The 12954-nt window shown below is 40.3% G+C and overlaps 1 protein-coding gene across 3 annotated transcripts in view; it reads left to right on the top strand.

The window, feature by feature from the left end:
• The first annotated feature begins 4751 nt into the window (after window positions 1-4751).
• Window positions 4752-12954, top strand: part of LRRC7 (leucine rich repeat containing 7) — a 577609-nt gene continuing 569406 nt past the window's right edge. For all 3 annotated transcript variants that reach the window (XM_043460998.1, XM_043460997.1, XM_043460999.1), the window contains exon 1: window positions 4752-4853. In XM_043460998.1, the coding sequence (XP_043316933.1) occupies window positions 4852-4853 (2 nt within the window). In that variant the 5' untranslated portion in view covers window positions 4752-4851. The remainder of the gene's footprint in view (window positions 4854-12954) is intronic.

Here is a 12954-nt window from a genome sequence, read left to right as displayed (position 1 = left end):
TTCATTCTCATAATGTTATTTTCTTCAAAATCCAAAACAGGTGGCAAGTGAATTCAAATTGCATTATATCATTTTTATAAAAGTTAAATTACCAAAGCAACATAAAAATATTCTTAGTGAAAGTGCATGAAATTTATTAATGTGCTGCTGCTGCTGCTGCTAAGTCACTTCAGCCGTGTCCGACTCTGTGCGACCCCATAGATGGCAGCCCACCAGGCTCCCCCGTCCCTGGGATTCTCCAGGCAAGAATACTGGAGGGGGTTACCATTTCCTTCTCCAATTCACAAAAGTGAAAAGTGAAGGTGAAGTCGCTCAGTCGTGTCCAACTCCTAGCGACCCCATGGACTGCAGCCCACCAGGCTCCTCCGTCCATGGGATTTTCCAGGCAAGAGTACTGGAGTTGGTTGCCATTGCCTTCTCCGTTATTAATGTACAAACAAATACAAAAATTTAGGAATGATGTTGCCTCTGCGGGGTGAGGGAAGAAGAGCTAAAGGAATGGCAGAGGAAGCTTCAGTCTTAATCAATCATATTTTTCTTCTTAAAAGAGATGCATGATTCATGCATCAGTGTCCATTGTATTTTGTATATCATAAATATGCCAATTAATGTTTAAAATAAAAAAACAATTATCCAAATGTGTTAACTGTAACAACAAACCTTCTCTTTAGCTAGAATAGACTGTTAATCTGAGAGATTAGTTTCACAGTAAAGGCCATCTAACAAATGAATTTGAAGAAGAATCTAATGACTCCCACTTCCTGCTCAGTGCTTCTCCCTGTTTTTCAAAAACTAACAGCCCTCCATACCCATATGGTACCCCACTGATGTGGATCCTGTCATCCCAAGCTCCACAGACTCTAAGCTCTTCAGATCTACATCCCCATACATAAAAATTTAACATTTTAAAAATTTCCTTAAGAACCAATATCTAATTAAGTTAGATATTAGATAAGATACTAAGCATTAAGATATTAAGATACATAAGTGGTTTTTGTTTATATCAGGAATTGCCAAAGCAACTTCTCTAAAACCAGGCCTCTAAAGAAAGTTATTAGAAAGATAGTTGACACCTGACAGTTAATATCACCATAAGTCTTTTATTTTCAGATAAAGTTGGTCCTGCTTTTCCTGGAAACAGATTATCATCTCAAAATGTAGTATCATCACACTACATTTAGTAGTGTGAATCAAAGGAGTTGATTAACAATTTATGAAATTTTATGGATTTCATATTTAGCCATTGATAGATGTAATCTGAATAACTGATCTATTAAAACTGCTTTGATCTAATTTTTAGAGTTGTTAATGTTTTGGAATTGGACCTCTGCTTGAGCAACAGCCTAAGGTTATTCAGCATTCATCTTTCTCTAGTTTTCAGACAGTCATCTGCATTTCCAGAGAGTTGATGACAGGGCAACTTGGAGTTTAAAGACAGCATCTGTATTTGCATTTCAATAGTTCCATAATTCTTTGGAACTATTGAAATCTCCTCAGTATGCTTCATTGTTTAAATAGTGAAGGTGGCCAAAATTTGTTCAAGATTCATAAATCTTAGAAAAAAGTTGAACCATGGTATTCAAGGCTCATTATACAGAGAATACTTCCTTCTTATTTTTTTTTTTTAATGCTAAAATCGTGTTTGTTAAAACCCATAGGGTCTGCATCACACCTGCTTACATTTAAAACGATTTATCCATTTGAACCTCTAGAGTCTGAAATCGAGGTTCTATGATATGACAAAGAGAAAAGGAATACATATGGCTTGAAATATATTACAGAGGCATCATCGATTTTTAGTTTGTGGTTCCAAAAATATCTTTCTCCCCATTGCATGCATGCTAAATCGCTTCAATCATGTCCTACTCTTTGAGACCCTATGGACTGTAGCCCACCTGGCTTCTCTGTCCATGGGGATTTTCTAGGCAAGAATACTGGAGTGGTTTGCCATTTCCTTCTTCAGCGGATCTTCCTGACCCAGAGATGGAACCAGAGTCTCTTGTCTCCTGCATTGGCAGGTGGGTTCTTAACCACTAGCGCCACCTGGGAAGCCCTTCTCCCCATTAGAAGGGAACAATTTCGCTTTTATTTAGGAAAACAGTTCCACTTAACACATGGGATATAAGTTCATTGGTAGGTATGTTACCTGTTTGCAATAATCATAAGTTTCCTCATAATTGGTTGTGATTTAACATACAGAATTATTTTGTCAAATATTTTGGTAAAAGGGAGTTAAATCCTGGAGTTAAAATAAGAAATTCTGAGTTCAGGTGTAGGGCAATTGGGTACATTTCTGAGATGAGCCTTGTGCCCTTCCAATAAGTGTGGGAAAATATTGTTTACTAAATAGTTTCAGGAAGTGATTAAATAATGAATATATGTAAAAGTTATGTGCAAACTGTATCCAAAAGAACTGGAGGCCTATAAAAGTGTTGCTACAACTGTATAATTGTTGTGTGAAGTTATTTATTTATTTTAGATTTTCAATTGCAACCTAAAAATGTTCTTATCACTCTGTCCAGCTGAAACACTAAGATGTGGCAAATGTTTATAAGGATAAAACTGTGGGTGAAAAAGCAGAGCCCCAGAGAGCTCAATTCAAAAATTCGCCCTTAAAAATTTTGTCTCCTTGCCCTTTTAGAACCCTTTCTTGGTGGTGTTTTATAACACACTTTTAAAATGACCTGGCTTTTGAAAATATGCTCTTATTCCTTTTTCCTTTTACATGCAAATAATATGATACACTAGAAAGTAATCCTTAAAAGTCACCCCTCATTCATGGCCCAGGTAAAGTGGAAAATAATCATTCTTGGTACTCTGTTGATTAGCTGTCAATCTCCAAATTCTCTTCCCAGACAACCCTTAGCAGCCAGAAAAGATGATTTTTGACCTTGAAGATTTTAGCATTGCAAATCCAAGAATATGAGCAAATGCATTTTCTTTTTAATAAACTGTGAATTTGCATCCACCAGAGTGGCATCTGAACATTATGACGTCTACTGTATTAGCAACGTAGAGAAATGAAGGGACAATCTCACTTATCATGAGGAAACGAGAAGCTTATAGCCTGTATTCCACGAAAAGAAAAAAAAATGATTTCAGGATGATAACTCTTATTTTAAAGAGAGAATTGACCCGTTGGGTTAGAGAATAAAAGAGAAGTCTAAATATAGCACCAGCCTCGTCAATAGGTTTCTTAACATATCGCTGCTTTGGGGAGTTTAAAGACGTGTGAGACTTTATATGTCTGTGTGTGTCTTTACGTGAGAGAGGAGATGAGCGTGTGTGAGTGTGAGAATGTGTGTTCCTGGCCGGAGGAGAGGGGGTGGAAGCGTGAAGGGTGGTTGGAAAACCCCTTCTAATTTTGCGCACACCCAGGGCAGCCACCCCGGCCCCAGGAGGAGAAGGGAACGCGAAAGCAGGCACAAAGGTCGTTGCCTTGACTAATGTGAAGAGACTGAACCGCTAGCAGAGACTTTTCTCCTTGGCAGCCAACAACCTGCAGCCGGGAAGGCGGGAGGGGGAGGAAACCCCGAGGAGGCGCTCCCGGCCGCCTCTTTGCTGAGGTAGCAGGAGCGGCAGCCTGCGGAGCCACGGGCGCAGCGTCACCGAGCCGGTGCGGGTGCGGGGCGCTCGGGAAGGCGCAGAGGCCCGGAGGCGCTGGTGCGGCGGAGTCGCCCGCGCTGCAAGACGCCGCGCCGGGGCTGCCGGAGCGCCACGGGCCGGTCGAGCTGCAGGAAGAGCCGGCGGCCGCGCGCTGCCCGGCGGCGCCGTGCCTCGAGCACCTGCTTGGAGCCCAGCGGGCGATTGAAAGAACCCGGAGAGCTCGGCCAGTCGTCCTGTTCTTGACAAAAACAGCCAGAGCCGGGAGAAGGCGACCATTTCAGTACTCCGCCGGACTGGGAATTTGCTTCTCACAATTTGGGGGAGCCCGAGTAGAGGTCAGAGGGGCAGGCGAGGATCCCGAAAAGGAGCCGAGGGCTGTGGAAGTGGTCACCCCCTCCCCTATTGCTGGAAAATCTCCTTGACATGTTTTAGCACTTTGAGGCTGCTGCAGCTGGTGTCGTCGGAAAAGGGGGTGGGAAAAATAAGAGAGGGGGCGGGGAGAGCAGGGAGACACAGCCAAGAGCCAGGAGCAGCGCCTCCTCGCCTGCCAATCCAGGCACCTGTGCACCAAGCCACTGCACCGAGGAGGACCCCACTCCGGGAGAACCCCGGGCTTCAAGCCACGGACAGTCAGCCCCTGGGCAGCGAGTTCTCACCGGAGGGACCTGCAACCGCCCACTCCACCGTCGCCTGCTGCCGCGGGAGCGCACGGCCCCGCCGAACCGCCCGCTGCTTCCCGGGTCCCCGGGGATCCTCGCCTAGGAGAGGCGCGGCAGCGGGCACGGGGTGTTACGGAGTTGGGTGCAAGATTCGCCTTTTCGGCTCGTCTCTTCTCCTCCCGGGATTTATTGTCTGTGGAGCCTTCTGGGGTGGGGAGGGAGCTGCGCCTCCGCCACCGCCGCTGCCGCCTCTGCTGCTGCGGTCGCTTGCGCGGCGCGCAAGGCAGGCGGAAGCTGGGGAGTGGATGCGCTCCTGCCTCCCCCGCCAGCGCTTCGGGCTTCCCCTCGGCCGCTTCCCGCGGAAACCTCTCCAGCTGTCCACCTGAAGGGCACCAGCATCATGGTCTAACGTGGCAGCTGCCTGGAATCCCCTCTTTCTCCTTCTCTTCTCCTGCTTCACCCCTCCTCTCCTCCGAGGACCTCGTGCCCACTCCACTGCGGACCCCCGGACACTTTAAGGAATAACCCTCGGCAGCTGCACGATTCACTTTCTCCGGAACCTCATGGGCAGTTTCTCCCGCCGGCGATGTGAGTAGGATACTGTTGCTCCGGGGCCAAGGGGGTCGCGGGGGCCTCGCCGCTTGTGGCCGCAGCGACAGTGAGCGCCCTAGGTGAGGGACCCAGGTGGCCGACGGAACGAGGGGCGGGTAGGAGAACCCGAGCCTTCAGCGCTCGCTGGGAGCTGCTTGCCGGGTGGCCCGCGGAGGTGGCGAGGATGTGGTCGATTGCGGGGCATTTAGAATCGCGTGCTTGCTGTTGCGGGTGCTGGGGAGTGCCGAGTGGCCTGGGCTGGCGGGTGAGCTTAAAGGGTTACATATTGCGAAAAGGAAGGCAAAGAGCGATTTTGGGTGCTGATGCTGAGACCGACGGTTGAGCTGAGGTTGATCATAGTTCTTTATTATCTTGAATATCTCCAGTCAGCTTTTTCTGGAGGTGTCTGAAGGATGAAGCGCTCGTTTGATATTCGTTCTCTCTCTCTCTCTCTCTCTCTCTCTCTCTCGCTCGCTCGCTCGCTCACACACACACACACACTTGTGGCAGGTCACGTTTGTCCCTTTATCTTAGAAGCTGTAGTATTACTGTGTGATGCCTATTTGTTTGAAAAATACAATTAGAAGACCTTTAGGCCATTGGGAAATGAAAGGATAGGGTGGGGTTTTGGGGAGGGGATAAAGGGGAAGAAAGAGTGTAAAAGACTGGAGGACCAAAAGAAGTGGGGGAGCGATGGAGCGAAGCCCTTCTTCCCGGGAGTCAGGGAAAGCGATGTCTCCTTTCCTCTAAGCTAGACAACTCCAGCCCACACATCTCCTTTGTGTTGCTCGGAGAAGCTGGTGAAGCAGCACTATTGCCAATCCCAGTGCTGGGCCCCCTTCAGCATCTTGCATCCTCCTTTCAGAGTCATTAAGGATGCAGGACTAGTTTTGGGTCCTACGTGGAAAGAGGGAGGAAAGCACATTAGCATCAGGGTAATCATAGCACCTTAGCTCATGGACAATTAAATTGGGTGCCAAAGGGTCTCCTGTCTTTACAGTTTGAAGAGTCAAGAATGGGAATAAGGGGATGGGACTTTTACAGAATGTCTTTAAAAATAGTGTGACTTCATGATAACGGAGATGGCTGCAAAATTGCTTCATTATACTACTTCTTGGCCATCAGGGCTGCATAAAGGACCCGCCTCCGCCCTCTCCCTTACTGTCTCCTCCCCATCAAGTCACAAAGCGAGAGGGCTGGGCGAGAGGGCGCAGCGCCAGGCAGAGAAGGGAAGGGGTCACTTTCACAACTCCGAGGAATCGGCTTCAAAAAGGAACCATCTGCGACTCCCACGACTCCCACGTTCCTTTCGAACTTCTTCAAAAGAAATTAGAAAACGGGGGAGGGGAGGGTGCGCTCAGTGAGACATGAAGATCCTCCACCTGCTCTTTTCCATTACTTCCCCAATACACTTTCAACACATCGAATTCACCTGCAGTGGTAACTGGGTCACCACGTAAATGTGTACCTGTGTACGTTGCAATGTGGTTCTCTTGGTAGATAAAAAGCAATTCATAAGTGAGCATATTTTAACGTGGGTAAAATTTCTAAGCACAATAGAGATTTTATAGCGTGGGCGAGAAGAGTGCATTCCAGCGAAAGCAGGACACGTGATCTCCAACGGGAGAGATACAGTATTAGGAACTCGATTTTCTTTGTTCCTGGCTGAGCCTATGAGATGCTCAGCATCCCTGTTGCTTAAACCCTCCTGTAAAACGGAAAAATAATAAAGTTGATGAGGGAGAGACTAGAATGTGGGGAAGCACAAGTAGATACCTGTGAAGGGTTTGAACCTTCTGCTTCGCCGCCACCTCTCCTATTTTACTGCCCACCTTCCACCCACCCAGCTCCTCGCCCCGCTAGCCCCCTATTTAAAAGTGAGACCTTCCTTCCGGGAGACGTGGCAGAAAAGTTCCCCAGCCCCTGTACACGTGGGTTCTCTAGCGCCTCAGAACCTGCTGCGTTTCTCAACAGATTCTGCCACCTCTCCAGTCCAAGTGTCACGCCTCCATCCAGGCGTCTAGAGCTGACTTCACAGACTCTTAAGAGAACCTCCAGGAGATTTTGTGCAAAAGACAGTAGAGCAGAGTCCGTTCCCTGCTTCTTGGAAACCGTTGATCGCACGGGGGAAAGAATGAGAATGTGGGAATATAGGAATGATTTTATTTTTCCTTAAAAATAAGGCATATGACCAAAGTATGTCGAGAGTGATGTTTAGTGATGTTTGCATTTGGACGCCCAGGGAATGTATCAGGCCTGTGGAATGTCCTGAGGTGTGATTATTTATTAATTTAATGGAAGTAGAATTTGTTCTAGACCCACCATTTAATTAGTTCTCCGACTTGGAGATTTTTTATTTCATTTTTCACTCCATGTTTTACAAGCGATCTTAATGGGCTGAAGTTTTTTAAAATGTGGGTTATTTCTGTACTGTGTTGCATTGCATCATACTAACATGTTGGTAAGGAAAGCAGAGTCAATTTCCATGACATATTATGAAGTGAAAGTTCTTTATGCATTTTTAAAAATACTCGACTGTCCAAGAAAAGATGTGTACTTACCATGGCAACCCTTACATTCCCCATCACGTGTGCCTGCACATTTGCAGCTTCAGAATTAGAAACCACTTCCTAAAGAAATAAACCTGTTTCTGTTACAGTAGCCATGTTTTATTCTGAATTTTAGGGCTGCTTTAGGCTGGCATTAAAATTTTCTTAATTAAAATCCCATTTCACTTTTGTTTGTAAGCTTTAAATTCTTCTGCTTCCTCTATAAAATTCAAAGCATAGCTAAAAGTGTTTTGTGTGTCTATTTTGGTGTGTTTTTTATTTTTTAAAAGTTGCAAAGATGGAAATTAATATCAGTGAATTTTTAGCAATTATAAAATCTTCAAATGACAGTATTATCCACATAGTGTTAATTCTCAGGGCATTTCTTAGATCTCTCTCATTTGCAGTTTGTAGTCCACGGTAATACTTGATATAAAAACCTAGCTTCTTTAAATGACTTAAAATATTCACCTTTTTAAAACACTTGAAATTTGAAGATATGTTGATGTATCAAAATTACACCACTTTTTACTATAATTTTATCTTTTGATGACTTTTGCGTCAATGAGTGGATCCCTCTTTCGATGATATTATCATTTTATTTCATACCCAAATTAACAGAATACACAAAGAGTAACCAACTACTAATAAATTACCATCTGAGTTATTTCTGGATCCTTGTTCCCTTTTTTCCTTCACATAAATTATTTCATATTTTTTGGAAAATTTCTCATTTAGAGAACATGTGCTATTTGTTGAGTATAATAATTAATAAAAGATAAAAAGACATTACTTGTTTGGGTCTCTCCAGTAACAATGGCTACTTTGTAGAGTATCATCCACATTTCTTTTTGGCTGGATCTAGTCAGTCACATGAATTTGCAAGATGACTTTGGGGGGAACATTAATTCATATCTATGACAGAGAATAGACCTTCAGTTTGTGCCAAGCCAACTGACCAATAAGTGATTCATATCTCCAAGGAAGAACATACTGAAGATGATTCTAGGATCTTCCGAGAACCCTGACATTTTTCTCTTTGAAACTCTTTACTACATCAGTATTCAATGGAGGGTTTTTAATGACTCAGGATTAAAAATTGTAATTTTAATATCAAACAGCAGTTTGACCATATAGTGTTGCTATTAAAGTATACTCTGAGGAACTACAAAATCAGAAAAGAGATTCCTAGATGATAGGTTTTGTACATATGTTAAAATATTGATTCATGAATTGTCAATGAAAACTCAAATTTAAAAGTGGTACCATAAGTCAACAATATTTGAAAAATAATGGCCAGAAATCAGTAATATTTTTCCTTTACAAAGTTTTTAGCCATGTTTTGTGAATCAGGTTTTAATCATTAGAAATATTCATGTTTTTATAGAAAACACTCTAGTGAATTATCCTAAGATAGTGAAAGAAAATTAAGAAAACCAAAAGTATTATACTTCCAAAATTAACATGTGATTTGGTAATACAAACAAGTCTCCTTTAATGCTGAAAATAGAAGTAGTAATAATTTGTAATTTATAATTCTAATACATAGCAAATAATAAGACAAATGGTACCTTTTAGAGGAGTGCAGCATAAACTTTTTGGTGCAAATCAGGTTTTCCGTAGTAATGTGTGTGTGTGTATGTGGTTATATGTAGTGGTGGAATATGCTTTCAAAGTATGCTATTTAAATGGGAAATATATTTATTTCCTATTTTGGAATTAATTAATATGCTTAAAATTCATGAGCTTTTGTGTCCAAGAGCCAACCCTGATCATCTAGCTTCTCTTAACATAGTGCATAATTACAGTAACAACTACCAGTTCCTAAGTCAGGTGCTTATTTCCAAATAATCTTTAAAGAAGCAATATTATCACCATTTGAAAAATCAGAATGTTTAGATTCAAAGACAGAAGTGATAAGTCCATGTCACAAAGCTATTAAATAGAAGGTGATGAAGATTTAAATTCAGATTTGTCTCCTGTACCTTTCCCTCCACACCATGTCTTCTCCCTCATAGGCAAAAATTGGTACTTGTTAAATAACTTAAATCTGTAGGTCATTGAATTATTTCCTAATGAATAAAAAAACCAATATTTTGAAACAACTTTTCACAGTTATCAACATATTTGGCAATAATGCACCTCATTACTTTGGCGGCCACCTTTTAATATTGGTATAGAAAACACTGCTGCTTGTCTTCCTGGCATAATTAACTCATGACAGAAAAATTTAATAAACTGTTAGAACCTGTCATATAAAAGCACATTAAGGAAGTTTTCAATAAAGCAATTTTGGATCAATAGCTGTCGTATCTACTTTGAAACAGTGATGATATATTTGATATATAAACCCCTAGAGAGGTATCATGTATGCTATTTAAATTATTAACCATAACAGAAAAATTATCATTTGTCATTCAATGACACATGGAAAATTATTAAATAAATTTAATAACCCAGAGGATTTCCTGCATATACTCCCTTTCATTATATGGTTTACTGCTAGATAAATTACTTAAAATCTCTATACAAAAATATTATTTTACTTTAATAAACATGGAAGCAATAGTAGTTACCAGAGATGAAGTATTAAAATTTGTATTAGCATTGGCATGATCGGTTTAAATATTTTAATACTAGAATAGATGCTTAACATTGTTTAAAGACTTCATTTACTTCCTTCTTAGTGATGCAGTTTCTTCAGTTACATCAGTATATTTTTGCTGTACATGAAGTTCAGTACTTTGAGAGCATCTTTAGGTAATAGTGATACTGGGCCCAAGGTGATAGAATAACAAATTTGTTAAGAACAAGGGAATTTCAGGATACGTACGTACGTGTGTGTGTGTGTGTGTGTGTGTATTTTCAGAGAGAGAGAATTAAATTTTGTGTTCTTCAAGAAGTAAGATAGTATAAGAAGAAGTGAGAAGCTATAGGTTTCAATTATACAATACAGATGAGGTAGGTGACCTGAAAATAAAAATACTGACAGTGTAAGTACAATCATTATGAGATTTTCACAGGGAGAAAGAAAAGAAAGTGGTACTCTGGAATACAGAGCTAACAGAGAAAAAGATGTGAAAAACAGTCTAAGAAAGCTATTTGACTTAATTCCCCAAGAAAAAAAAATAGGCTTTTATGCTATTATGATATTGAAAGGTATAAAGATATATTTGTGTAGTGGAAAAATATTTTATAGATGGCTGTCTGCATTATCAAATTATTTGCTAATGGAAGGAAAGGCAAGGCATGAACCTTATTGAAATAGTGACTAAATGTTATGAGGGTATTTGTTGCACTAAAAAGGTGAGTAATGGACACAAAGCTAAAATGTGTCAGCTGAATTTGAAGAATTAATGTAACGCAAATGGTGTAGCTAAAATAATTTAACAGTGCAAATAATAGACTTCGTAAGTGTTAACTGATTAAGTGTTTTGCATCCAGTACATTCACCATTGCAGTTCTTATCATGAGTAGGCAACCTACAGAGTTATGAAGGATGGAGATGTATCTCAAACCTCATAGTGTTAGCACTGACATCACACTGAGTATTTACTCCGGTCTTATTCTGAGTTGATGTAACCCAAGGCGTGAAAAAAATTTTCTTCCCTACTTCAAGTGTAATTAATTTCTTAAGACAATTATAAAAGCTATTGTAATTAAATCAAATACCTATTTCAACTTCCGTGATTGTTAAATATTAGCAATATCCTTAGGGTAATATTATATTGTTGAACACCGAGCATACCACACACATACACATATAGCTGTAATTGCTCTGTTTTATAATAAGCACTCTCACGTAGCTGTCATCTTACTATCTCATGAGTTCATAACTTTTCAGAGATGGAAAAGACTTTAGAGGGTCTTATTTTACAAAAGAGGAAACTAAGTCCAGATAAGTCCAGATAAGTTTGCTTTCTTGTACAAGGTTACACATATGTTGGTGAGAGAAACATAAATAGAACCAGAGCTCTTCACTCCCAACCTCTGCCTCTAAAACCATACCCTGGGAACCACTGAAGTTTTTATACCTTAGCAAAGGAAAGTAGGGAAAAGAACCTTAATCTGATGAATTAGGTTAATGAAGTCAGCCAACAGGATGACCCACCCAAAATACACTTCTTTCTCATTTTATTTTGGCCTGAGGTTTTATTTGGCCTAAGTGTTTTGGAAAATTGCCTTATCTTTCCACTTTGATTTGACTGTCTAGGCAGTTTAATTCTATACATTTAACATCTATGAAGTATTCTATTTTTTAAAGGGTACCATTATTTAAGAAATATGGAATTAATTTCACTAATATTAAAGAGTTCTAAGTTTTGATACTATATTCTTTTTAATGAAAAATAAAATGTTCTTTAAAATTACTGATCTATTTAGAATAATGCCAACTAAATATCAGATGATGGAAAAAGTTCAATTCCTTTTAAATGAATTAATTTCCTTCTAAATTTGCTAATTACATTAAAGCATTAATCAATGATTTTTCTTACCAAAAATCAGGAATTCCTTAAAGTGAGGTTAGGCATTTCTGTAAAACATTGCCTTGAATATTGATTAGGAAAGGGTTTTAATGAGGAAAGCAAAATATGATACAGCTGGAACATTTAAAAGCATACTCATTTCTATTAATTTTTTTGCATTACAAAGTTATATTTTGAAGGGCCCTTTGAAATAATAAGTTCCCTCTTGCTGCTAAATATGTTTATCTGTTATGTTTTGACTGTTATGACTTTAAAGAAAGGAATTCTCTGTTCTTCCTTGAGACAAATTTGAAACAAATATTCTTGTTTAATGCTTTCTCTAATGCTAAAATTCTGAATCCATTTTATCTAGAATCTTCAGTTATTGGGAAACTTAAGGCAAGATGTTTTTGAACCTACTACAAAGCATATTAACAACAGCTATAAAATATTTTTGAAATTATGATGTACAGCCTTTCCTGGTAGCTCAGTCGGTAAAGAATCTGCCTGCAGTACAGGAGACCTGGGTTCGATCCCTGGGTCGGGAAGATCCCTTGGAGAAGGAAATCGCAAACCACTCCAGTATCCTTGCCTGGAAAATCCCATGGACAGAGGAACCTGGTGGACTGCAGTCCATGGATTCGCAGAGTTGGGCATGACTGAACGACTAACACTTTCACTTAAAATATGTGTTTGGCTTACATTAAGGTATATAGAAATATCTACAAACAAACATATTTATTTAGCAATATGTACCCAATAGCCACATCTAATAACTATTTTTAAAAGACAAATGAAATTTTTTAGCATAGTAATAATATTTAAAATTGAAGAAAAAATTAGTGACTGAAGTAATTCATTGCCTATCAGCAGATTAGCTATGCTTTTCATTTGTGGAATGGGTCTTATTCATGCCAGCTTTCAGTGTACTGTTCTGGGACTTGTGGGTGTGATAGAACGGAACATATTTCTGTATCTGTGAATATAATCCCACACAACATTTTACATGACAAAATCTGAATGTCCTAAGACTGGGTGTTAAAGATAAGACAAGATGTCAACCTTTATCCATCCAGGGTTTCA

The sequence above is a fragment of the Cervus canadensis genome, chromosome 2 (genome assembly GCF_019320065.1).
Source record: "Cervus canadensis isolate Bull #8, Minnesota chromosome 2, ASM1932006v1, whole genome shotgun sequence".
NCBI lineage: Eukaryota > Metazoa > Chordata > Mammalia > Artiodactyla > Cervidae > Cervus > Cervus canadensis.
The sequence above is the reverse complement of the archived record's forward strand: the minus strand, read 5'-3'. Positions and strand labels throughout refer to the sequence as shown.